At 49.1% G+C, this 26,990-nt stretch overlaps 1 protein-coding gene and 1 long non-coding RNA gene across 2 annotated transcripts; one reads left to right on the plus strand and one right to left on the minus strand.

Moving 5' to 3' along the window:
- Window positions 1-9,632: 9,632 nt before the first annotated feature.
- On the minus strand, window positions 9,633-12,046 carry Hes1 (hes family bHLH transcription factor 1). Its single transcript, NM_024360.4, is given in 4 exon segments — window positions 9,633-10,553; window positions 11,173-11,260; window positions 11,499-11,594; window positions 11,739-12,046. Coding segments are annotated over 4 exon segments (846 nt in total). The 5' UTR covers window positions 11,847-12,046; the 3' UTR covers window positions 9,633-9,999.
- Window positions 12,047-13,165: 1,119 nt separating this feature from the next.
- LOC148002653 (uncharacterized) lies at window positions 13,166-25,584 on the plus strand. Its single transcript, XR_015633538.1, has 3 exons — window positions 13,166-13,228; window positions 22,457-23,562; window positions 24,774-25,584. It is a non-coding gene; the product is annotated as an uncharacterized LOC148002653 (long non-coding RNA).
- The last annotated feature ends 1,406 nt before the right edge of the window (window positions 25,585-26,990 follow it).

Raw genomic sequence — 26,990 nt, forward strand, 5'->3', positions numbered from 1 at the left:
AAACACAGTTGGCCAAACAAAAAGTGCAACCCGATTTGGAAGGGATCAGTGATTGAAAATAGAAAATGTCAACTCTGGCCAGCCGTGACTACACACTGGACCAGAGTCACTTGTTGATGGTTTTACAGTCACACAACTGCTGTAAAGTTCCCTACCATCAGGGAACACTCTAAACATTTGGAGTAGACCCTAGTACAGAAATGCGAAGGTCATCCCTTAGTGTCCCCGCACCACTTGGCTTCCCATCCATTTGTTCCTCTATAAACTTCTCTGAGTTTCTGCCGTGTGCTGGGAACCATGGAGACCAGGACATGAACAAAACCCAGTGGCATGTGCAAACGGTTGCTGTCAGAAGAAAGGGTGGGAAGTGAAAGAGTGGCCCTGATCAGAGCATGCCGGTAGGGCACAGGGTACAGAGTGAGCCTGGCTGAGAGTTATGAAAGACTTGCCAGATCTAAGCAAGATGCAGGCATCCTCGGAGAGAAGGGTGGATAGAGGTGCTGAGAAGGAGCCAGAGGACCGACACTTTCTGCTCTGGCAGAGGACCAGGCTTCAGTTCCTAGCACCCGAGTGAGAGGTCACAAGCCACTCCAGTTCCAGGGGATTCACCACCCTCTTCTGTCCTCCAGAGGACTCTGCACATGTGCACACAAACACTGCTCTTGGCAAGGTGTGGGGGGAAAGAGGCTAAGCACTAGCCCTCCACTCTTTAAGTTCCTATCTCTTTCCAGTAGCAACTAGGGAATGAGAGCCCATGGTTTTTTGGAGATGTTCCAAAACCAGACTATAGACAGAGGAAAAGAGAAGAGGAAGAGGAAGGATGGGGCGGAGGGAGGATTATTAAAAATTCAAAATAAAACCAGGGAGCAGTGATTCATACTTGTAATCCCAAGAGACAGAGGCAGGCTGATCTCTGTGAGTTCAAAGCCAGTCTTAGTCTACAGGAAGAGTTCCAGGACAGCCAGGGCTGGAAGATGATGTGGTGATGATGGTGATGGTGATGGTGATGGTGATGGTGATGGTGATGGTGATGGTGATGGTGATGGTGATAGTCACATGGCAACGAAGAGGGAAAAGGAAGGAATTTAGTGACTGCACTTGAGAAACAAGGATGGGATGGAGGAGTTGTGGGGGTGGAGAGAGATGAAATTTAAGGGGAAAGGGCATGAAATAAAAAGTTGGGGAGTAGAGGATCCCGAGGACAGGATTTTACCCAAGGAAGGGGGAGGCAGAGGGTCTGTCAAGGCTTCCCAGAAGGCAGAAAGTGTGTCTCTCCTCTCCATCTCTCTAGCCCAAAGCCACCCTCTTGGTCTAGTACCTCTCCACTCCTCATCCCAGTGCTCTGAGTCATCAAAGCTTCCAAAGAAAGGCAGTACCAGGTAGGGGAAGGTGGAGGGAGAGATTTATTCCTTCAAAACAGAACATGCTCCCAGAGAGTGTCAAGACTGAGGAGGGACTTATCAGGGGACAAAAAGAATAACTGTTCCCTGGAAAATTTGTTCTAACTAATGAGCTCGAGGAAGCCATCCTGTAAGCCTTGGATCCTAGCTCCAATTTCAGCCCTCATTAGAGAGTCACAAAATAAATGAAAGTTCATACATATGTACATATATACATACATACATACATACATACACACTACATACATTCATACATACTACATACACATACAGTACATCCATCCATAATACATACTACATACATCATACATACACAGTACACACATACTACATACATCATACATACACAGTACACACATACTACATGCATCATACACACAAACATACATATATACATACACACTACATACATGCATACATACTACATACCTATACAGTGCATCCATCCATAATACATACATACTACATACATCATACATACACAGTACATACATAATAATACATCATACATACACAGTACATACATAATAATACCTCATACATACACAGTACATACATAATAATACCTCATACATACACAGTACATACATAATAATACCTCATACATACACAGTACATACATAATAATACATCATACATACATACATACATACATACATACATACATGCATGCATGCATGCATACATGTATGCTATCTCATCCAGGAAACGAAGCTGTTTGCTCTTAATACATCTTAACTGCCATTCAGGGCTTTAGCTTCTGAAATGGGGTTGACATGCTGAGTTTATTCTCTTGTGGTCTGTTAAGGAATAATCCCATTTTATGGTCTTGATGCCTTAGGGATAAAGTTTTATAACCATATATCAATGTGGAAAAAGCTGATGGAAGACAAACTATCTCCCAGAAAGCACCAAGTCTGGCACAGTGCTTGTCAACCCTGATAGGCTTCTCCAGACCGGAGTATTTGTAAACCAGATCTATACAGTTCACGTCTCACATTGACTGAATTATAAAGTTGGAGGAATGTGAAGACGGATCGCACTTGTGAGAAAAGGTCTTGAAGCATAAAAGGTATTCCTCAGACGCCATGGCCATCACTCAGCCACACGTGCAAGTGGGAAGGAGCAGAGCGTGTAGAAACAGGAAGGACGGTCACAGCACAACCTTATTATTAATTTCAATTACAAGTATTTACTGGGGCTGCAGTCGGGGCTCCCTTCATTCTTGTTAACAAGGGTTTACGGCATAAATAATAAAGGCAGAGCCCTGTCTATCTGCTCCGACTCCCTAAATGACGTCACTCCGTCTCATGTTGTTCTCACTATACATAACTGTGTATGTGTGTCTTCCTGTGACTATGTACATGCAAGTGCAGCTATCCCAGAGGCCTCTGAGCCCATGGAGCTGGAGTTACATACTGTTGTAAGCCGCCCGATGCTGGTGCTGGGAACCAAAGTTGGGACCTGTTCTTAACCGCTGAGACCTCTCTCCAGGCCCTTCTGCATTCACTTCATGAAAGGACTTGTGTAAACCAGATTCAGACTCACAACGTGTGTTTTCAAAGGGACTGTTGTACCTCCTGGATATCTAAGACTTGGACTTTCACTAATTTAGACTGGCATTGGTGTTTAGCCAGACTAGTTCATTAAGTTCACTTAATTAGGCAAATAGACTAATGGGGAAAGCCTAGTCGGTTGGGGAAGTAGGCTTCTGAAAAGGAGGGAGTCCTGGTTAGGACTGGCAGATTGCGATTTTTCTTTTCAAAGAAGGGGGCGGGGAGCAGATGCAAAGGGTGGGAAAAGAGGGAAAAGCAGGAGTGTTTTATCTCATCCTGTTCTGATGCAAAGGGTAGGATCACAGCAGAATACATTGGAGCAAATCCTGTGAATGTGGTCTCCCTACAATGCACCAGAGCAGAGGTTTTCAACCTCCCTAATGCTGTGACCCTTTAAATACATTTCCCATAAAATCATTTTCGTAGTAATCTTGCTGCTGTTGTGAATTGTAATGTAAATATCTGTGCTTTCTGATGGTCCCAGGCGACCCCTGTGAAGAGGTCATTTGACCCCCAAAGGGGTTGCGACCCGTAGGTTGAGAACCACCACGCTAGTGGAGGTATGAATCTTATAAGCCTGTCAGGTTTCTAAGAATCTAAAGTGGCCTTTTTATTAATTACAGTGGTGATTTAAGGGTCTGTTCTTGCGGTCTCAGTTGTTAATGGTGGATGTGAGATAATGACGGGGCTGTGGTTGACAGTCCGGAAGTTTGTCTCGTACAGGTGTGTCAGCGGGAGAGCACATGCAGGGACTATGTTGTTGAACGGACTTCAGTGATTACTGACTTAGCCGTCTCGCCCCCTGCTTGGGAACCCAGACCTCGGAAGCTTACGTGGACCCACTCAGCATCTCTAAGGTAGTGGCCAACTTGGCACTGGAAGCTACATTTCCTGACTCTCAGTCCCACTCCTTTGACTGTATCGACTATGCTTCTTTTAGGTGATGGTATGGTTTTAAGTTCTAGGCACTGAACCCAGGGTCCCTCAGTAAAGATCTATGACTAAACTATACCTCCAGACCACAGAATGGTTAATTTTTTTCTTTAAACTTTTTTTTAAAGATTTATTTATTTATTTTGTATATGAGTACACACCATATACAAAATGTGTCTTCAGACACACCAGAAGAGGGCATTGGATCCCACAACAGATGGTTGTGAGCCACCATGTGGTTGCTGGGATTTGAACTCAGGACCTGTGGAAGAGCAGTCGGTGCTCTTAACCACTGGGCCATCTCTCCAGCCCTTAAACTTTATTTATTTATTTATTTATTTATTATATATGGATACACTGTAGCTGTCTTCAGACACACCAGGAGAGGGCATCAGATCTCATTACAGATGGTTGTGAGCCACCATGTGGTTGTTGGGAATTGAACTCAGGACCTCTGGAAGAGCAGTCAGTGCTCTTAAGCGCTGAGCCATCTCTCCAGCCCCAGAATGATTAATCTTGAAGTTAAATATTGGACAATAATTTTTCCTAGGTAGACTTTGACTAATTATTGATTACCCTGGTAATGTCTATGGTTACGATGTTAATGATAACTCAGAAGGCCGAAATGGTGCCTGATGTATAGAGTCTTCTTTTGTACTAGTCCTGGGTAACTCTTCCCGGTTCATATCATTTAAGGTGTAATGAGTTAAATTGTTATTCTTTTCACCCCAGTCTCTTGAGGGCCAGGCTGTGAGTATTCAGCTACAGAATTCATGCCTTTATTCCTCTGGTGCCTGGCTTAATAATTAGCATGAAATTTAGAAACTATGGAAGAAGCTGTGGTCTCCCTTAGGGTGTGGTGCAATTACAAGAGGATGCTAAAAATCAGTGGGCAAAGGCCATCGTTAGCTTTCTTGTCTTGTGAATCATACACTTCATACACTTCCGGTGGTTGTTTAGGAACCATAATGGATGATGTTACACCGTGGTCTTTCCACAAAGCACCCTTGCAGAGGCTTCAAGTCCATTTACACGTAGACATCCAGCTAGATCAGCACCATTCGTTGAAGATGCTTTCTTTTCTCCATTGAATGGTTTGGGTTTCTTTGTCAAACATCAAGTGTCCACAAGTATATGGTTTTATTTCTGGGCTTTCAGTTGACTCCATTGGTCAACCTGTCTATTTCTGTGCCAATACCATGCAGTTTATTACCCTTGCTCTGGAGTATAGCATGAGGTCAGGGATGACAATGCCTCTAGAAGTTCCTTTATTTTACAGGATTGTTTTAGCTATCCTGGGTTTTTTTGTTTGTTTGTTTTGCTTTGTTTTGTTTTCCATATGAAGTTCAGAATTGCTCTTTCAAGGTCTGTTAGAGAATTGTGGTGAGATTTTGATGGGGACTGCATTGAATCTGTAGATTGTTTTCGGTAAGATGGCCATTTCCACTATGTTTAACCCTACCCATGAGCACGGGAGAGCTCTCAGTCTTCTGAAATCTTCAGTTTCTTTCTTCAGAGACTTGAAGTTCTTGTCATACAGGTCTTGCACTTGTTTTTTTTTTTTTTTTTTTAGAGTCACACCAAGGAATTTTACATTATTTGTGGCTGTTGTGAAGCGTGTTGCTTGCCTAATTTCCTTCTCTGTCTATCATTTGTGTAAAGGAGGGCTATTGATTTTTTTTTAAGTTAATTTTGTATCCAGACACTTTGCTGAAGGTGTTTATCAGCTCTAGTTCTCTGGTAGAATTTTTGGGCTCACTTAAGTATACTATTAGGTCATCTGTGAATATCGATACTTTTTGACTTCTTCCTTTCCAGTTTGTATTCCTTGATCCCCTTTAGTTGTCTTATTGCTCTAGCTAGAATTTCAAGGACTACATAGTCAGAAACTGGAAACAGATTTGACATGCGCTCAAACATTTAGGGAACGGGACCCAGACCCTATTGCTCTGTCACAGTAAAACAAGAACAGAGGCAGGGAAGTACCTCTCCCCTTTCTATTCTCTAACAGAACTTGTATTTTAAATTGTAGGTACAAAGACTATGGTAAAAACATCAGTTTTATGAAAAGATAGTAAAACCAAGATTTCCCCACCCTATGCCTACATTTGAACGATCTCCGTGTTTTCTCTGACCAACCAAATCCACACTCTTAGTTCTGCTGTTTTCAGACAGTGTCAGGTAGCCCAGGCTAGCCTAGAGTACTTAATTAAAAATGACCTTGCTCCTTCTGTCCCTTCTCCTGCACCTCCCAAGTGCCTGGGTGGGGGCGCGGGGCTGTCACCACACCTTGCTGCTGACTTTTTTTTTTTTTTCCTTTTTAAATTAAACCGTTTCATTAGAGAAATGAGGACACCGGGCCATCCCTGTAGACCAGGCAGGTGGCTTTGGTCTACAGTTCCAGTCAAACCTGTGCCAGAAAACAGCAGGACGCTAGGGGACACCCAGAGCCTGTCTGTCCTTTGTGTTGAGTTCTCCTCCCTGCTTGAAGGGAAAAACTTCCCTAGTTTTTTTCCTCGGTAAGAACTCATCTGTCTGGGCGCCCTCTGTTTAAACTCCAGTCCCGGCACCTAATACATCACGGGTGGGATGAGTTACAAGCGGGTCTGTCTCGATGGCTAAACAGGGCTGCGTCGCCACCAGGGTAGTCATCCTAGTGCCTGGTGCTTAGTAGGTACTCAAGGTGCTTAGAAACGAGGCTCCCCTTTCCTAGGGTGCCCAGGATTCTGGTCCGGTGCAAGGCATTTGGGGGTGAGGGGCGGCGAGGTGGCCCCTGCCTGCCTTCTCCTGTCCCGCGGGCCTGACTCCTGGCAGGGCCCTGCAGGCCTTCGGTGCCCCGACCCTGGCCCCCGCCCAGCTCCGCGGCTTCTAAACGCTGCCCGGAGCTACCGGGAGAACTGGAAAAACACTGGCAGGCCGCCCCACCCCCAGCGGGCCGGGCGGCTGCGGCTCTGCGGCTGGGGCCTGCTGCCTGGGCGGCGCTGGCCCGGGGCGGGGAAGCGGGGGCGGCGGCCTGCCTGTCAGCGGGAGCGGGCGCGGGCTCGTGTGTCAGCGGCTCCCGCCCCTCGCCGCCCCCGCCGCCGCCCGCCGGGCCTCCCGCCGCCGCCGCCCGCCCTCCCCGCGGCCTGGCAGGCTGCCGGCTGCACAGGCGGGGGGTCGCGCCGTTCTCACGACCTCTCAGGTTGCCTGAGCTCATCTGGGAGCTATTCATTTCCTGCCAGAAAGCAGCCGGGCCTGCTGAGCGAGCCACCTTGGCCGCAGGGCCGCCGGGGCCGGCCCGGTGTGGCCGCCCTGGGCCGCTCCTACCCGGTCGCGGTCCCCGAGGCCTCCCAGGAACCCCGAGCTACCCCGGCGGGCGCGCGGCGGGGGCACTTCGCCCGCCCATCTGGTTGCACTTAGAAGCCCGGAGGAAGCGAGCGGCGGGTTGTTACCGGCCAAAGGGTGTGGGGAAAGTTAATTGACTTTAATGACAGGTTCCCCGTGACGATGAGGGGGTCCAGTTAAACCTCTGGGTCTCCACTGCATAAACGCGTGGGAGGGGGGCAGGATGAGAGCTGAGGAGGGGGCGAGCCTCAGTTGCTCACCCAGAATCAGGCCCTCAACCTTTCCCTCTCCAGATTGATGCTAGAAAACCTCCGGAGAGCCGAGAGGCTCCAAGGATCTTCAAGGAGAGGCCCACGAGGTCCCTGGCCTCAAGGACAAAGTTTGGAGACTTGTCTTATCACAGGAGAGATCTGCTCAGCAGGATCTGGTACAGGGGCAAGGCTGCTGGGTGTGCCCCGGGGCGGTATAATTAGGCCAGGCCCCGAGAACCTGCAGGGATGCCAGAATAAACTGGGATGCTTCATTTCCCCCACCCCCAGGTACTTATTTAAGAAATAGCCGGGATACGGGAGGCAGCAGTGTCTAAGAAATAAATCTATACTGTTTATGAACTGGGACCTGTCCTAGAGGAAGGAAAATGACTTATCCAAGGTGATTCCTGCCATGAGTTCAGTGGCATGTAAGAATATTAAAGCCCCCAGTTGGACAGTTGTTTTTCTCCATACTATAATTTACCAAAAAGGCTTCATTTAATAACGTAAAACCCAAATTACAGAGGAGAGGGGGGGTTCTTTTCAAAAGAACAAATGGGTTATTTTCCTCTCACTTCGCTTCTTCCGGCTGCTGCTGCGTGACACTTTTGGTGACATTAATAAAGATGCATGAAGAAACTGAAATTTCCCTTTTATCCCCCCGCCCCCATAAATGTAAAAGGAATTACTTTGATAAAATTTGAGATCCTGATGTCTGGATTATTTCTACTAAAGAAGCTAAGAGTTCTTGGTGGAAACAGAGGATAGGATTTACCAGATTTTAATATTTGAATTTGGGATGTGTCTTGATGGAGCAAGTGTTACTATGTTTATGTATAAACAACAAGGAAAAGGAGAAAATGGAACGACAAAGAACGATGTGTTGAAAACCTTTCTTGTGCAGAAAATAAGGCAAATAGGAACCAATTTAAAAAAAAAAACGAAACAAAACTATCTTTTAAACCTCCCTCTCCGGGGGTCAAAGCTGAAGGTACTGGAAAGAACCGGCTGCTGTCTGCTAGATCAGTCCTGTGATAGAGCCCCACTCCACACTGGCCTGTGGGAAAGGCTAGAGCGAGGCGGGGGAGAGGTAAGGCTTTTGAAACAAGACAGAAAATCGTTGGCTTTATCTTTGTTAGGAAAGCATCAAAGATTGATCTCTCCCGCCTCATCCTTCTCCCAGAAGCCGCTGTAAGGGAAAGGGGGTGGGGGGTTGAGAGGCGGGCGGGAGAGGCGGGGGCTGGGCGGAGGACTGGTCGGCTGTGGGGGAGGAAGGGCGCGCCGGCCAGACCCACAGCGCGGCTGATGTGTCTGGTCTCGCAGGGCTCGTGGTTTTCATTTCCCCAACACCTGGATGCAGTCAAACACCTGGCCAAATCTGAGAAAATCTGACAAGCTTTTGTGATGGGATTTGGAAGAAATTCCCTGCAGATCCTGGCACAGTTTAAAGCTGTCCGCTTTGAGTTAGGACTTGTTAAGGAGGGTTGTGTGAGCTGAAACCCGAGACATCCCTTTTGCTTCTATCTGGAGCCCACATCTTGCCTGGAAATGGGGCATGACCAAGCGAAGGGGTCGCTTGCTGTTTGTATTAAAAGGGGGAAAACGGCCCGTGTGCCTGCCAGCGCAGCCCCCACATGCTTTCTCCATTAAAGTCAAGCGCAGAAACTTATCAAAAACATATGTCTGCTGTTAATCATCTGGCCCGGGCTCCACTTGGGAGTCTAACTAGTTGTCCCCTGGCAGAGAGAATCTGTTGACCTTTTCAGCTTGCTTGAAGAGGGTGAAGAGAGGTATTTCAAACTGTGATGCGGGTGCTAGGGGCTGCCTAGCCGCACCGAAGGATAGACTAATGAAGATCCCAACACTGGAGGGCTGCGGTGTGGCTTAGCGTTTGTTACTTTGGGAGGTTAGTGGCTACCCCTGGGAGTAAGTTGGGAGTGTAGCCCTTTCGGAAGGAAAAAAAAAAATAAGGACTGTTTGTCTTTAAGTTTATCAGGAAAACCTCATCTCATAAATGAGTTCTCATAAATTAGACCTTTTCAGATCATTGAGTGTTGGTGAAAGGTATGATGATTCCTGTTCAAAACGTTAAAAAAAGTATCTGATTTCTGAATCCCCAAACTACATGAATTAAATCCCCCCCCTTTGAAATAACCAGTTCCAAGACGTAAAAGCCTTCACTCTTTTATTATATTCTCAAATAAACTTCCCCAAAGGAAGATATTTTAAGAGCATTTTTCAAACATCTTTGGCATCACATAAAAAAAGAAATCTCGTGTAAAAAACGAAATGTCATCTCAACTTTTATAATACAAAGGCGCAATCCAATATGAACATATAAAATATATACAAATGCAGTGCATGGTCAGTCACTTAATACAGCTCTCTACAAAAAGTAACTTTTTAGAATTTAAAAAAGCAACAAAGTAACCACCGACTTATAAAAGTCTCTCCTAAAGTCCAAGTTCGTATTTAGTGTCCGTCAGAAGAGAGAGGTGGGCTAGGGAGTTTATGATTAGCAGTGGCCTGAGCCCCTCAGTTCCGCCACGGCCTCCACATGGAGTCCGCAGTGAGCGAGGAGCCGCTGGAAGGCGACACTGCGTTAGGACCCACCGAGGTCCCGCTGTTGCTGGTGTAGACCGGGATGACCGGGCCGCTGTGGGCGAAGGCCCCATTGGGGATGAGGAAAGCAAATTGGCCGTCAGGAGCCGGCACCACTTGGAAGCCGCCAAAAACCTTGGCAGCCTCTCCAGCCTGGCTGCCCAACTTGCAGGGTGCGCTGCCGGGAGGGGGCGCCGCGCCCCCGGGGATGGGCACAAGCGGCGGCGGCGGCGCGAATGGCGCGTGCTGGGGACCGCCAGGTCCTGACGGGGGCGGCGGCGGCGGCGCCTGCAAGGCGGGGTGCGCCTGCCCGGGGTAGGTCATGGCGTTGATCTGGGTCATGCAGTTGGCCAGGTGGCCCAGCAGCCGAGTGCGCACCTCGGTGTTAACGCCCTCACACGTGGACAGGAAGCGGGTCACCTCGTTCATGCACTCGCTGAAGCCGGCGCGGTACTTCCCCAACACGCTCGGGTCTGTGCTGAGAGCGGCTGCAGGCCAGAAGGAGAAAAGACGGGTCACCGAACAGCCCTGGCCCCGGAGCCACAGCCTCCGGCCCTGGGAGGTCCCCGCCGCGCGCCTCCGGAACCACCTGGGGTTGGGAGGGTGGGGTAGGCTAAGAACAGCCAGCTCCTTCTCCCTAGGTTGGGTACAGAAGCCAGGACACTCCCTCCATCTAAACCGATCTCAGCTCCAGATCTGCTATCCCTAGTCCCGCGCGGGACCTGACCTTGGGCAATGCCACCCAAGGCGCCTTCCAAACCCTACTTCCCCTCCTGCGGCAGGGGTTGGACCGGTGCTAAGCCACTGACCCCTACCTTCTATCCAGCCTCAAACTGCCTCAGTCCTACGTCCTTTCGCCCTCACCGGCTTCCACAACAGCCAAGCTGCCCACCACCCTTCTCGGCTACAACCTCTCCCTCCATTTCCGGAGCAGTAACAACTTGGGAGTTGTGGCTATAAATAAGACCCAGACCGTGGGAACGCGGAGTGAGCCAAGGCAGTAAAATGTAGCTGAATGCCTCTCACAACCGCGGGCGGAAGTCTGGAAGAAATCAGCGCGGGCCGAGAGGGACACCCGCAGAGAGGGGACGCACGCGCGGTCCTCACCGGTCATCTGCGCCCGCTGCAGGTTCCGGAGGTGCTTCACTGTCATTTCCAGAATGTCTGCCTTCTCCAGCTTGGAATGCCGGGAGCTCTGCGCAGGGGAAACAAGGGATGAAAGTGAGACCCCCCTTGTCAGCTGCCTCCGAGTTCTGAAGCTCCCCATCCGCATGTCCCACATCCCAGGGTCTTGCGGCCTCTCTCCCGCCTGTGGGAACGCAGTGCTGGCGGGGTAAGATCCACACACAGCAGGCAAAGAGTTTAGCTCTTTGTGCCTGGGAAATGCCATTACATTCGTAATTTCATTTAAAAAAAATGCATTGCTCACTTACATCTTTCTTAAGTGCATCCAAAATCAGTGTTTTCAGTTGGCTCAAACTTTCATTTATTCTTGCCCGGCGCCTCTTCTCCATGATAGGCTTTGATGACTGCAAAGGGGGGAAAAGAGGTCCTGAGTTCCCACGGGATCTGCCATTTCACCCCGAGATTTTAAGAGAAAAGTAAAAGGAACCCCATTGCGCGCACCCCATTTAATTTCTAGGGCCATTAGAGAGATGCAGGTACTGTCTTACCTTTCTGTGCTCAGAGGCTGTCTTTGGTTTGTCCGGTGTCGTGTTGACACTGGCTGGGGTAGCAGCCACCGGGGACGAGGAATTTTTCTCCATTATATCAGCTGGCATTTTCCTTTTTTTCTTTCTTCTCAATCCCCAGAGAATTTTATTTTTGGAATCCTTCACGCAAAAAAAAATATTTTTTTGCTTACGTCCCCTTTACTTGGCTTTCATAAGAAAAACTACGGAGCAGTTGAGGGTTTATTATGTCTTAGGGCTACTTTGTGATCGGTAGCGCTATTCCAGGACCAAGGAGAGAGGTAGACGGGGGATTCCGCTGTTATCAGCACCAGCTCCAGATCCAGTGTGATCCGCAGGCCCTGGCGGCCTCTATATATATCTGGGACTGCACGCGAACGGCTCGTGTGAAACTTCCCAAACTTTCTTTCCCACAGTAACTTTCAGCCAATGGGAGGAAGAGACACGCGGCACCGCTCGTGGACTGCGCCCCCCCATTGGCCGCCAGGCACAAGGTCTGGCGGCCAATGGCGCGCGCCTGAGCCCAGGGCACCGGAGGCTACAACGTCAATCAAAAGGATTTTAACCCTTTGCTAACTCCTCTGGGCTTTGCTTTAGAGGATTTTTTTTCCCCCGTCTTGGTTTTAGTCTGGTCTATTTCTTTTGTGGCCACATCTTTGGTTTTTGTTTTTCTTCCTACAAGCAATATAGCTACTTTATATAATAAGTTCGTTTGAAAAATATTTTGAAAAGATATAGGCCAAAATTAAGTGATTAAATTTCTGTCTTCATGAATTCTGTTCGAACTCTGTATGTTTAGTGGAGTGAAAACTGCTCATGTGGGGCGGAGGGTCAATACCACCCCCCAAAAAAACCCAAATACTCCCTTATCCTCCCCCCAAATGCCTTCACAGGCAGGGTTTTCGGAGGAGCAAGGTGCCTTTTGGGTGCCTGTCTCCTATCCAGCCCGTTCATTCCTCTCCTGGAATTGCAGTTTTAGACCTCACGCTTCTCCAGGAAACAATCAGAATAATTTCCTACTGGGCAGAAAGGAAATGGAATTTCAAATGAAAAAAATGAACAAGGGGGCTTTGATAGCAATGCCACAGGAGGGGCGCGCTCGCTCCTCTGCCACTCTCTACCTCTTCAGGCTCTCAGTTGGCAGTGGGGAGAGACCGGAGACAAGGGAGTTGGTCCTCTCTCCTCACCCCGCGGGCGGCCAAGGCGGCCTCGGCGCCCGGCGCGCGAGCCCTTTAAGAGCTCCACCAGCCGAGCTGCAGTTTGACATCAGCCGGCCGGCGAGGGCGCGCCTGGAGTCGGAGCACGTGCCAGGATGTTTTATTGCCGCCGCGGCTGCGGCCGGGGCCCAGAGGATGTGTGTGTGCGTGCGTGTGTGAGTGTGTGTGCGCGCGCCCCGGGGGCAGGGAGGCGGAGGCCGGCGGCGGGCGGCCGGGAGCGGGGGCCGCCTCTAGTCCCCGGGAGAAGCCAAGAAGGTAAATAGCAGCTGCTGTGCTCGAGCCTGGGAAAACCCCGCCCCCTGCGCCTGGCCCGGGCTCATTGGCGCGCGCTGCGTGTGGGGTGTGTGCGTGCGAGTGTGTGCCTGTGTGTGTGTCCGTGTGTCCGGGGCCCCCTCCTCCGGCCTGGGCGAGCCAGGAATCCGTGGGGGCGGCGGTCTGAAAGCTGAGCCCCCGCGCTGGCCTCCCTTCCCCCGCCCTGGCCAAGGTCAGCCCTTCCGGGCGGGGAGCGCACGCCCAGGAGTGGCGATCGGGGAATTCGTGTCCCCCCCCTTCTTCCCACCCCCAGCCCGCCCGGACTCCGGGCTTGGGGATTTGAGCGAGGCCGAAACCTCCCCGGCGACTGCGGCGGGGGAGGGGCCCGGGCGCCCGCCGCGGTCACGAGATGCCTGACCGCACTTAGGAAGCGGCCGGGTCAGCCTCCTGCCTCCGCTCAGCGGCTTGCGGTCACAGCGTCTTCGCGGTCGCCCGCCCCTTCCCCGGGTCCTTCGCTGAGTCCAGGAGGCCGCCGGCGGACGGCTGGGAAGAGACGGGCGGCTGCGTGCTGCCGGCTGGCCGGGGCCGCGCGCCGGGAGGAGTCGCCGCCGCCGCCGCCGGGTGCCACGTGGCGGGCGCCGGGCCGGGAGCGCCAGGGCTCTGGCGGCGGCCTCCCTGGGGGATTTGCCGCGCGGCGCGGGTGGCGCGCACTGCCCCGGAGGCTGCCTGCCTGCCCCGGTCGTCCGCCCCTCGCCTCTACCCGGGTGCCCCAGACCCCTCAGTTTTCCCGCCGCCCTGAACTCCGGGCAGCTCGGGATCCCAGCGCGTTGTTTGATCCCCGCCCCCAGTCTTTCCCGCGTCCGGGAGGCCTGGCACACAAGGCGCACTGGCTCGTCCCTTCCTCCCCTCCCCCAACCTCCCACTGAGATCATGTGAATGATTTCTCCAGCTCTGATCCGGGATGAGGTGGTTCCTTGACTGCATGACCTTGGGCAAGCCCCCCTCTCTTTTATGGTGGAACGCCAGACATTGTTAAACCCTGGGATTACCACGATGAGAGATATAGTGGCAGCTCCCACGGAGTATTCTACAACCTTCTGCAGGGGCGCACAGAACCGTGCTTTCCGGCCAATGCTTGGGGATTCTGTTCCCTCTTTGGGGGCTTAGATGCTGGAGGCGAGGGGTTTGGATCCGGAGGGGTACCTTTAGCCACATCTTCATCAGGTGTGGTACATAACTGTGCTTTTAGAGAACTCCTTGCCAGGTATCTGTGTGGTATCGCTGCCGTCTATAGATTTCCCAGAAGATTCCCCTGGGAGTGCCATTAAAAGAGGCAGTAGACAGAAGTAAATCGATGTAGGAGAATTAGTCATACGTTAAGCTTCTACTAAAGTTACTGACGGAGAGGTTCTGTGTTCTATACCTCAGAAAAGTATGGTCGAGGTGGTTGAAATATGCTGAGTCATGGGGCAGGAGAGGAAGGGAGGACCCATCTTGTTTAAGGCACAGAACCTGATGTCTTCTGTCATAGGGCATTCAGAGTGTGTGAAGGGGCAAGCAAGAAATTTGAGACCACCACACAAGACCTTTGGACATCCTGCTTTATAAAGGACTCTGAACCTTCTCTTTAGACATCGAAAAGCCATAAAAAAAGGTTCATCGTGGAGAAAAGACACCAGGGTTCTCCTTAGATGGTCCTGAGGAAAGTGTGGACTGCAGGGCTTGGAGACAAGCCATCTAAGGGGATCAGACTAACTAGTAGAGACGGCTCTTAAGTAACACATGTAGGGCTGATATGCTACCTGCTTGGTTCACGTCACCTGGCCACTAACCACACACTCCACCGACTTGAATTAGAAACTTGTTTGCCCTGGGTGAGCACCATTTTACCTTCTAAGCCTCTCTTCTGCTTACCAGGACAGCCCTCCCCACGGTTTGCAGACAAACCCTTACTTCAGTGTTGACTTGCCCCTTGGGGTGCTCCCATGGGGGTCCCTGTGTGTTTGTGTGTGTGTGTGTGTGTGTGTGTGTGTGTGAGAGAGAGAGAGAGAGAGAGAGAGAGAGAGAGAGAGAGAGAGAATATGCTGCAGAGTGGGCTGAGCCCTATCTTGTTTGAAGAAATATAAACAATGCCTTCTTTGTTGCCCTGCAACCTGGACCAATGGGGTTGAGCACTCCTTTCATGTCCTAAACAGATGGGAAAGTGGTGACTATCGAAATCGGCGGCTGCCTTTTAAACAGTGGGGCTTTCCTGTATGTTTGAAATCCTGTGGGTAAAAAAGTGGTATACCTGTGGGGTTACCCACTTTTCTACTGTACCCCCAACAACCTTCTTAGGCTTCTTTAAAAGATCTTTTTTTCAAAAGCAACAACAACAGCAAAACACTCCCAGAATCTCCGGGGGTGGGGGGGTGGGTTTACCCTCTCTAGGTTCCCCCTCTAAACCCTTCTGAGTCAGTGCCTCCTGCAACAAGGTGTTATGACTTTGGCTGCCGTCTGCTCCTATGCCCTCATGCCCTAACCTGGCATACCACTTGCTCTTTCTAATGTTTCTCTAGTCTGTCTCTATTCCCTCTCCAGCTTCGGTTAGTGGAGCCTCCAGCAGCCCCATGGGTCAAAGAGTTAATCACAACTGCTTACTTGTCACTTTAGAACATTTACCCTGCTAGGATGAGCAAGTGACTTCACATCCACACTTCTAGATAGAGGGACAGAAGGCCCATGTGACCAAACATTCTGCATAAATTTGCGCCTCCCCACTGCTCCCTTGCCATAGGGTTAAAAAAAACACGGAGGTCCAGAGTCTTGACTCTGCTAAGTATTCAAGAACAAGGTTGCTTTGCAAACGAACCCATAGATGAGGCTTGTCTCTTACTCTGGACAGTGAAGGGTTGTCAAATTGGTTCTGTCAGCCCTCCAATGGGGGCAGTGAACTCAATATCCAGAAAGACTTCTAGACTTGAAAAGCCCCTTGGAATGTTTTTCAGTCTTATCTTTCCCTACTCCCAAAGCAGGAGGAAAACTGAGTCCTTAATCAGTGGGGTTGTTTTTTGAGTGGAGGTCTTTTTGCCTCTAGTATGGTGTCAATAAAGCAGAACCTTACACACTGTATCATACCCAGAAATCAATCATAACAGGCTTCTCCATTGCCTGCTCCCAGTGTAAACCATCACCCACGAGGTCTCTGACTTCTCTGTCCTGTTCTATCACCTGTTTGCTTTTAAAGCATAAAACGAATGTCTGTTGCCTGGGAGAGACTCCCCCCTTCCCCCTAGGTTTTTGGGAATGTTTTGTGGGTTTGGTGTAGAGCTAGGGAAGGGGGGGTGGTGGTATTTTGCCTGAGGACTCAAAGCTTTTTTTCTTTCTCCTCCGCATGACTGACTTTCTCACACTCGGATTCCCTGCAGCCTGCCAGAGACTAGGTTGCTGCCTTGCCAAGAGTTATCCTGGTAGGGCTATTGAAAGAGCTTTGAGTACACACGGGGCGGATTTTTCTCCTCCCCTCCTACCTGCCCCGCACCTGTACTGGGAGCAGTCCCACACATATCACCTGATCTCAGCCCTTTCAGACACCGTGAGAAAAATAAAGCCAAGGAGAGAGGAGACATTTGCCTTTCCTCCAGGGTGGCAGCCAGCTCCTTACAGCTGGGAGTGTCCAGAGACACATTTGACATTCCAGGCGTCCTTGCATGTTTGTCTGTGGGTGCCTCCTGGCGACATGGGGGCAAGAAGGAAGCTGGAGATCACTGTCCGTGTGGCTGCTTCTCTGGTCTGGTCTCATGGCAGGCATTCGGATGGCCTCAGTATCCTTTACTGAAGCCATTGTGGTCGTTGTCATCGTCATTGTCATCATGATGTCTTCTTAGATAAGAGTCTTGGAGCTCATCACAGAATCCCCCAAAGAGAACTTCTCATAACCAGAACAGTCTTCCAAAATGAATTCGAATTTGTTCCTCTATATGTCTTTATGTCCCCTTTATGTCTAGAAGCTATCCAATAAATACGTCCCGAATGAACAAGCGCATTGCCTTCTTACCCAAGGAAGGACCACAGCTTTCATCAGATCCAAAGATTTTGTGGCCAGAAAGGTTTAGGCAGTCTGTGCCTCCATTGGGCACCCTAACCTCCAGAGAGGGAAGGGATTAGCTAGAGGATGTACAGCAATGTAAGGCTTGAGGCGAGGGTGAGGTGGGGTGGGGTGGAGTGAGGGTTGGGGGCTAGGGGAGGCATAGCCAGTGCCCAGGCTCTTCTGACTGTGGTCCTCAAATTGTTTTAGGGCAGATTTACAGAGTTCCAGTCACCAGTCAGGGCCAGCCTTTTAAAGTAGGGACATATTAATAATGAGTCTTAATTTCTGCAACTTCATCTTCTTAAGCTGCTCCCTGGCCAGTGTTTAGATGGAGAAAGGGGAGAGAGGTCTACTGGGGAAAGCAGGTTCAGGAATGCTTGGGACAAGAGTTTGGTTGCCATGCAGAGGCCCTGGAAACAACTGCAGGACTTCATTCCATCTTTGATAAAAATAAGTTGCCACTTCTGAACAAGAAAAATGTCTGCTTGATTCCTGGCCAAGCCCAGACGGTGCTAGGAGAAGTCGGGTGGGGGTGGAAAACAGAGGCTTTCAACATTGGCTAACAGCCTATAATGTTCCTCCCGCCCCCTAACACTCACAGGAGCCAGTGAGACCAGGGGAATGTGCACTTCCCTAATGGGCTCTGAAGGAGGGTGGCTGCCAAGAAGGCCCTTCTCAGCAGGGTGGGGGCGGGGTGCCCACAGTCTGCTCAGCTCTCCCACTTGGCTGAGCTCAGGCGAATGGGGAGGCCCTAGCTGTGTTCATAGCCAATAGCCTAACCTCACAGTCAGACTTCTGTAAGGGAAGCTTGCAGGCTTAGGGGTGAGGAAGGCATTCCCAGGCACCATGGGATGCTACCTCAGGACTGAGGGCATGAAAGGTTCCAGCTGGGTTAATGACTGAGGCATGTGAGGACAGGCTCAAGGGCCTTGGGAAGGTTAGGAATGTGGGGGTGAAGCTGGGGCCCTAAAAATCCAGGATCTGCAAACAAACAAGCCACTCCAATGGTGACTTATCAGAACGAGTCTCTCTAAAACTCAAAACCGAAATAAATATAACTGCCCAGAAAAATCAATTGAGTAAAATTCAGGACTGAAAAAATGATATAAGTTGGACCTGATGGTGCAGGTCTATACATCCCTCTGAGGCTGGAAGGCTCCAAGGTCAAGACCTACCTGAGATAAAGAGTTCAAGACCAGCCTTGGTAGCTTAGAGAGATCCTGTCTCAAAAAGGAGAATACAACTTAGTCTTCGGAGGCCTTGTCTAGCATATATGAGACCTATGTTCCACTCCCAGTACCTCAGTAGTGTGTGTGTGTGTGTGTGTGTGTGTGTGTGTGTGTGTGTGTGTGTGAAATGGGTGAATACATTTATTTTCAATCTCTGCTCTGCACCGCCCTCCGGTTTATCTCAGGTTATAGGAAGCCATAGACTCAGGGCACCGAGGAAAGAGGAAACAGACCGGGAAGAAATGGTTTGTACAAGTATGGTTGCCTTTCTGGAGAAGGAGTAGCAAAACCTGGACCAGCCTCAGGCTCTACCAATCTAGAAGCTTGCTCTACTGTCTCTATAGGAGAAGGACATTTCAAATCACTGTCTGCATTTCCCTGTATTCCAGCCAAGGAGGAAGAGTCCCTGCTACAGAGCGCCTTCCGTATTCTGAAACATGGCTCCTTTAACAGACATTCCTCTGAATTTTCTGTACTGTGTGTCGCCCAGGTTTGCTTATCACCCTCCCTTCTCTGTGAGGGAAGGAATCTTGACTTCTCAGTTGCAGGAGACAGGAAAGCTTTTGTAGGGGCACAAGAACAGGCAGGCTGGCCCCTCCCAGTCATCTAGGTTAAGCGGAGCCACATGGCCCTTCTCTCTTTATGCACTAAAACAATGGTCTCCAACCTGCAGATCAAGACCCCTGTAGGGGTCAACCTGCCCTTTTCTCGGGGTTGTGTATCAGACGTCCTGCATATTTTATATGATGATTCATAACAGTAGCAAAATTGCAGTTATGAGGTAGCAATGAAATAATTTGTTGGTTAGGAGTTACCTCAACTCAAGGAACTGTATTAAAGGGTCACAGCATTAGAAGGGTGAGGACCATTGCTGGAAAGGGAAGATTGGGAGAAAGAATAGTTCTGTCCCCTGAATCTGAACCTTCAGATGCTAAGTTTTTCTCTCTGGAGCAGAACACATGACTTTGGGGGATAGAACACAGAGACCTTGCTTGAACTTAGAGCCAATGTCACACTCATCGGAGGGATGGGTAAGACAAAAAATGATTTCCCAAGTTGCTGAGAGATGACGCGTGTGTATAAACTATGTTTTCCTTTGGGATGTTGAACTCTGAGACCAGTTCAGGAAGAGAACCCAGGAAGATGTTACAAGTGTCTGCTACAGTCAACCTTGGAAGACCTCAGAAAGTGACACTGGCTTCCCCATTGAGGGGAATTTGGAAAGAAATTCTGGAACTTGTGTCCTTTCTCAGTGGTTAATCGTCTGCTCTGTGTGGTCTGTAGCACTAGTCATAGATCAAATCTCATGGAATGAAAGGGAATGTCGACAGGGAGTGGGACAGAGAGACTACATCCTGCTCTGGGGTCAGCATTGGGAGAAGAGGTTCCAGAGAGGACATGGGACGGTTCAGAACAAAGGGAGATGCAGGACCAAACTTTAGTCCCTGTCTCTCTCAACTTCTGTGGGCGTGGTGAAGACTATTTTGAATCCCCTTGGTGTTACTCAGTATGTGGACATTATGTGAAGTGTGAACAGAGTTCTTCCTTTTGTGGGATTGAACTGCTACAGGGCCAATCTTGGCTGCTATCCTAGAAGGCCCATGGAAAATGAGCTCGCTGGAAACGTGCTGGTGCACGCCAGGCTGACCTGACCTCACAGGAGGCCTCTTGATCAAGTATGTTGCTAGCTCCTGGAGGAGGTTGCCAGGCACTGTGTGCCTCACACAGATATCCAGCTGGGCCTTAATCTCAACAGGCTCCCACAGTCGCTTAGGAACCAAGTACTCAAGTTCAAGTACTATCCCGGATGACCCACACCCTCCTAATTTACCCTCAAAGGCCTGCTGTTGGGGGCAGACAAAGACTTGGTGTCTGGACTGGTCTGTCCCCTTGGCGGAAGGGTCCTAGTTGGATTGCTTTGTGTCTAATGAACACTGTTGACTGTGGTTGAACAATATAGTGAAGGTTAGGATTTTCCATTTCTGGTTGGTTGCTTAATTCTGCACAACAAATATTTTTTGAGCGCCTAGCATGTGGGAGCCAGAGTCGTGTACCTTTTTGACAGTTGCTTCCATACCTGCCCTCTGTTCAAATGTTATTCATCTGTGTGGAATGGTGACGTTCCAGGTTTAGAGTTCAAAAATGTCCTCCCCCACTTCCTCTAGTTTCTTATTGAACGTTCGTTTGATTATTTATTTACCCAATCATTTTTCTGTGGTGCCAAGGATCGGAACCAGGGCGCTCCCTAGGCAAGCACTGTTCTGTTAAGCTACCTATGACACGCTGCACCCCCACTCTTCATTTCTCCTCATCCTCTAATGAACGAGCTATTTGGGAAATAGCTCCTGCAGAGTAGACACCCTGATATCTGGATCATAAACGTAGGAATAGACTTCGACTTGAGGAGACCAAGTTGTCCGGGCTGTCAAGGGAGCCTCAGGCCGAACAAATTTTCCAAACTTTTAACTGCTTAGTCATAGGGGTGGGTTTACTTTTGACCACACCTGTCGACCACCTATGGGCAGCCAACACCCTCCTGGGTACTCCTTTCTTGAGGAATCTGTGTCTGTCCGTGTTTTCCCAGGCCTATCTTTATTGATGGTTATTAAACACACACCAGCACACGGCAATGTGCAATTCCCAGGGTAAGGTACGTGGGAAGAAGCGAGATACTGCACTCCCAAACAATTCTCCTGTAATCGCAGCCTGCCATATCTGTGCAAAGTTAATAAGTAAGGTTTAAGCAGGCAGGTCCTGTCATCGCAAGCAGATAGAAGGGGTAAAGGAGCCAGTAGGAAGGCCATGTATCCTTCAGAAGACTGGCAGAGAAAATGAGGAAGGCAGCTGGGACAGGGGACCCCGACGGGCCCTCACCCAGGCCATGTACAAGGGCAGCAAACGCCTCGGAAGTGAGGCCTTACTTCTTGCCTCTCCTGGCCTCCTGCTTCTCTTTTCCTGTCAGCTCCTCATGGGAGATTCTGTGCAGTCCAGAAGTAAATAGTAATCATATTCCGACACACTGGGTTAAGTGTGACTGAGCACACAAAACACCTGTTTTTATAGAGCAGCCCAACACACCTGTGGTTTTATGGGGCTGAGTGATAAAGGGGGTTGTAAAGTCATAGGGGCAATGTCCTGCTATTTAAATGGAGCCTTCCTCTGGGAGTGGCAAGCCATCTCCAGCTGAGGTTTGATTGACCTGATGATTACTTGCATTAGGAATGTTGAGCAGAGACCATGCTCAGGGAAGATGGGAAAGCAGTGTATCTACAAGGCAGGCTTCTTAGGAACCAGACTGCCTGAGTTCAAGCTGGAACTTACTTGGTTTCTAGCTGTGTGACATAGCAATTCAGACCCTCAATTTTACACATATAAGTATAGAAAATATACAACTGTATATAAATTTGTATTTCTATATAAATATATAAATATAATATACTACATATTATATTTAAACATATTTATCTATATGATATATTATCTATTTATATATAGTATATTAACATGTATTCATATATAAAACATATATAATACCTATATTATGTATAATTCATCATATATATAACATATATACACATGTATATAATATAGACATTATAGATATATGTATTATGTATTGGCATATGTTAATATATGTAATATATGCATGTATATATGTTGGTATATATGATACTTAAATAACTTGCAAACATAATATACATGTTTGGATGCTTGTATTTTTTCTTTATGTGTATTTCTGAAAAGTAAAGTACTTTTGTTCATCTAAAATATTCATGGAATGTTAATATTTTCAAAGAAATAGACGGGAAAGCACTGTATAAGTTGGTCCATGCCCATATTTGACAGAACGGAAGCTGCAACCTGGTTAAATGAATCACAGCTCCGCGGCCAGGAGAAAGCTTTGAAACTGATCCACTCTGCTTTCCTTTCCAGGGAGGAGCTTCTTGCTGCCCACACATTTTGGCTAGCCTTTATTTGCTGGCAGAAAGGGTACAGAGCTTGGTGTGGCCTTGATTTCCTTGCAGTGAGTCCTGGCTCACAGAGCAGAATCATATGCATGGCACCAAGAGTGTCTGAAAAAAATGTGCGCCAGGATATGGGGTGCCCTTCTCCCACTTTGTCCAGCTCAAGGGCACAGGGTACCCAGGACTCCAGAAGAACGCTCAAACAAAGAAACAAAAAGTCCCAGACTTACTTACAAAAGTAAGTAAGATTGGTGGAAAAGATAAACATCTAAGACCTTTCTGGCTCGCTCCTCGTCTGTGTGGGTGGCTTCAGCTGGGGCACACTGGGGACAAGAGGCAGTGCTGTTCGTAGTAGTCAGCGAGACCGGCATAACCTGGGACACATGATTGTTCTTGTTCCTGTGGCCTCTGGCTATACTAGATTGTTCATTCAGCCATCTAGAGGCCTTCCGAAGAGAAATGAGACATGATTCGTGTTTGACACCTGTGGGAGGTGATGCCGTCCATACACGGTCCGTCACGGGATGAGCTCCAGTTTCGTCGCCGTCGTCGTTGTGGTAGGGTCCAAACTGGACTTGGACTTTGGATCCTTCCACCTTCTACTCCTCAACTGGAAGGGTTATAGACGTGTGACCCCCATGTCAAGCTTGAGCCCCAATTTTTTAACCAAGAAGCTTTAATTCAGCACATAGGACAGGAAGAAAGGATGGAGAGGCTCACTGACAAGTGTACTTTCAGTGTGATCCGCTGGACTTGGTTTTGTCTTCGATAGGGCCGTTGTTCTCCGGACATCCCCATCCCCGTGGGTCAGTTTGCTCCCTGGTGTGGCTACAGAGCAGTAATCCTACCTCAGCCGCTTGTATCTGCCAGCCCTGGCTGAGAAGGTACATTTCCCTTTGGTGGGTGAATATTAAGAAGTCAGGTGTTCCGTGCAAATCTCAGGCCATTGTTCCATAGCTGGCAGAGGCCTCCAGGAAGGAAGGCCTCCCACCTGAATATCGGCCCCGTGAGCCTTGAACTCGACAAGTCTCGAATGCTTAGGAAGGTGACGTTATTTTAAGGAACAGGTCAAAGGTAAAACTTAGGCTTTGTTAACTTGAGGAGGGGAAGGGGGAGAGGGAAGGGGAGAGAAAGAGAGAAAGGGAGGGGGAGAGAGGGAGAGGTGGAAAATGGCTCCCTTGCTTGTGTACTCATCTATATGCCTATTTAATGATTAATGTTCGCTTCTGGGCTATTGTTTGATGTGGCCTCTGCTGGTTTGAACAGGCGGATACTGATTCACTCTTAAGGCATTTAGGAATCACAGGTGTTTGCCTTGAGACAATAAACGAAGGGGGGAGATACAATAACACCCACACATGCCAAGTGCTTTGACCAAAACCGGAGGAATAGCCAGACTCTTAGGAGCTAACCCCTGTGTGGGGCCTGCTGTTTTCTTGCTCAGAACAATGTTGTGTGGAACGACCCAGACTGGGGGGCCTGAGTGTCACAGATTTTCTCCATTCACTTGTGGGTAGATTTCAGGCAACTTTTCACCTGGTTCCCATGACTTGTACAATCATAGCAACTTGCCACTTGTCTGCAAGAGATTCTAGTCTTTTTCTTTACTCTGTGTGTTTTAAAGGTCAGTGTTGGGTGATCATTCTCCACGGCTCTCAGCGGTGTTTTTTTGAGACAGGGTCTCTCACTGAACCGGAGTGTTAACAGCTCAGCTAGACCGGATCACCAGTGAGCCTCTAGGACCCTTCTGTCTCTGCCTCCCAGTCCTGGGATTATAGGTTTATACAGACTTTTTACATGGGAGATAGGCACCCCAAGTCAGGTCGACATGCTTGCATAGCAGGCACTTTACAGACTGAGCCTAGGATACACCAGAATCTCATGTCTTTATTTCAGGGAGGCTCTTGGGGGGAAAAATCAGTGTAGAATTGTGGAAACCCGCCTGAACATGGGGTCGGAAAGGACATTTGATCTGGGAGAGCCTGTAGGGTGATGGAGAATCTTGCCATTAAAGGATTATAGGGACTAGACAGAGAAATCAGGCGGGGGCATGGGGTGGGGGCTGTGGAATCAAGCCCTGTGCTCTGGAAAGGCCTCATAGGGAAGGTCTTCCATCACCACCCTGGGAACAGCTCTCTAGAATGAGCAGGTGCAGAGGCAGGACTTTGCCTGCAAACTCTAAAACCCTCAGGAGGCCCTGGTGAACTAGCACGGAGGGAGAGAGATCAGGGAGTAAGTCCTCAGCCATGCTGCCTCCTCAGAAGGTTTTTGTTTTGTGTTTTCAGTGCTGGGGATAGAATTCAGAACCTTTAAAAAATGTGTATCAGCCTGCTTCAGCTTATATCATCATCACCACCACCACCACCACCACCACCATCATCACCACCATCACCATCATCACCATCATCACCACCATCATCATCACCACCATCATCACCATCATCACCGCCATCATCATCACCACCACCACCATCACCATCATCATCATCACCACCATCATCATCATCATCACCATCACCATCATCATCCTATGTATGGGTGTTTTGTCTGAATGTGTGTCTGTGTACCACATGGGTGCACGGCGTCCTTGCATCTCCTGGCACTGAGGTTACAGCCCGTTGTGAACTGGCACGGGGGTGTTAGAACTGAACTCAGATCCACTGGAAGAGCAGCCATTGCTCTCAGGCGCTGAGCCATCTCTCCAACCCCGTTCAGCTCTTTAAAGAATCTCTCTGGTTGCTCTGAGGTAGACAGAGATGAAGGCAAGGAGACCATGGTAGTACTAATTTGGGTAGAGGCGTAGATGGCTTGGACCAGAATGGTAGCCGGAAAGGGACTGGACTGGTTTGTACAAGAAAAGTAAGCTGATCACGGCTGCAGCTCTCCCAGGTGGCCGGACGTGAGGCCTCTACCCTCCCTCCTGGTGTGGGGCTGTAGCGGGCTCCTTAACTCTCTCTATTGCCCGTCATTGAAACCTTCCATAACCTGCACATTTTCCTTTATACTTCACGCAGATTCATCGTTCCTTTAATATAAAACTCCTATCTTTGCCTCTCCCTCTGCCCAACCCTTTAAGTAAAACGCAATTTCCCCGTTTCCTTTCACTGTGGCACTTTGTACTCTGGACTGGGGGTGGGGGGTGTGGGGGGTTAGGGGGGTGGGAGGGACGACACGGGAACAGGTGGAGAGGAGCGACTGTGTGTACTGGGATGAAATTGAAATTGAGCGCACCTATTTAGAAGTTTTCTTTTTCTTTTTTTTTTTTTTATGGGTTTCATTATGATGTCTTCTTACACCTTTAAATTTTTTTTTAATTTAGAGAATACTTTATTAGTTTTTGTAATCAAACCCACGTATATAAGACCTTACATATTTAATACAGTGTGTTACCCCTGTACAAATGGAAAAAACTTAAGTTCAACATTTCTAGACCAATATGGCTGTTAATTTCTGTACAGTGCCAACTCAACACAGTAAACGGGGATACTTTTTTCGAAAGTTGACAGCACAGGTAAAGTTTCAAAAAATTCAAATTATATATCTGTATATATATTTATATTTATATAAAAAGACCAATAATAGCGAAATTCAATATACGAAAGTATGTATTCTGAAAAGTGGCCCCTCTGTCTGCAGCCTCTGAGTCCTAACTCCCATAAGCCTACTCCAGGACTGCCCGTGGGCAGTCACAGAAGGCAAACCAAGCTGCTGTGGAGGTCGGCCCCCAGGACTGCGTTTGCTCCCACTCAGCACAGCCGGCGGTGGAGTGGGCTACCTGCTCTTTCTATTGCTGTCCTTGGCTCTGACCATGTAGAGGTGCCACACTCGAGTGGGACTGGAACACTGGCTGCCACCCTGCTTGCCTTGGATCTGTGCCTCGAAGGGAAACTTGTCGAAACTGCCCAGGTTGGCTGTTGTCTTGTCGCTCCCTCAAAATCGGCCGGCTGGAAGAAAGAACAGATCCCAGCATTCCTTGGGACGGGAGGCAGGTGGGAGAGCAGGTGTGAGGGGACCAGCCGGCTCTGAGGAAGGTTTGAGGGGAGCTTTGTCAGGCCTCCCGCACCTGACAGCCTTCAGCTGCTCACCTGGAAGGCAGCACTCCCCGCCACCTTTCCCGTGGGAATTCAGTACAGCCGTGGCAACCCCTGACCTCTGAGCCGCTGCCAGCAGGTCTCAAGCCTTTCTCCTGTGCCATCACAGTGACATATGTCATTTTTATTGAGGCAAGATTAGATTTAGAAAAAGACTTTTTTTTTTCCTTTCAGAAGCATATTTTACATGATCTCTGGTCCTTGCTTGAAGAACACAGAACTGAACTATCAATTTCAATTGGCTTCAGCTTTTATCACCAAAAGAAGACACACACACACACACACACACACACACACACACACACACACACACACACACACACGCACACACGAGAGAGAGAGAGAGAGAGAGAGAGAGAGAGAGAGAGAGAGAGAGAGAGAGAATGAAAACATGAAAACATTCTGTCTCTT

This window comes from Rattus norvegicus, chromosome 11 (genome assembly GCF_021556685.1).
Source record: "Rattus norvegicus strain SHRSP/BbbUtx chromosome 11, alternate assembly SHRSP_T2T, whole genome shotgun sequence".
NCBI classification, from domain to species: Eukaryota; Metazoa; Chordata; class Mammalia; order Rodentia; family Muridae; genus Rattus; species Rattus norvegicus.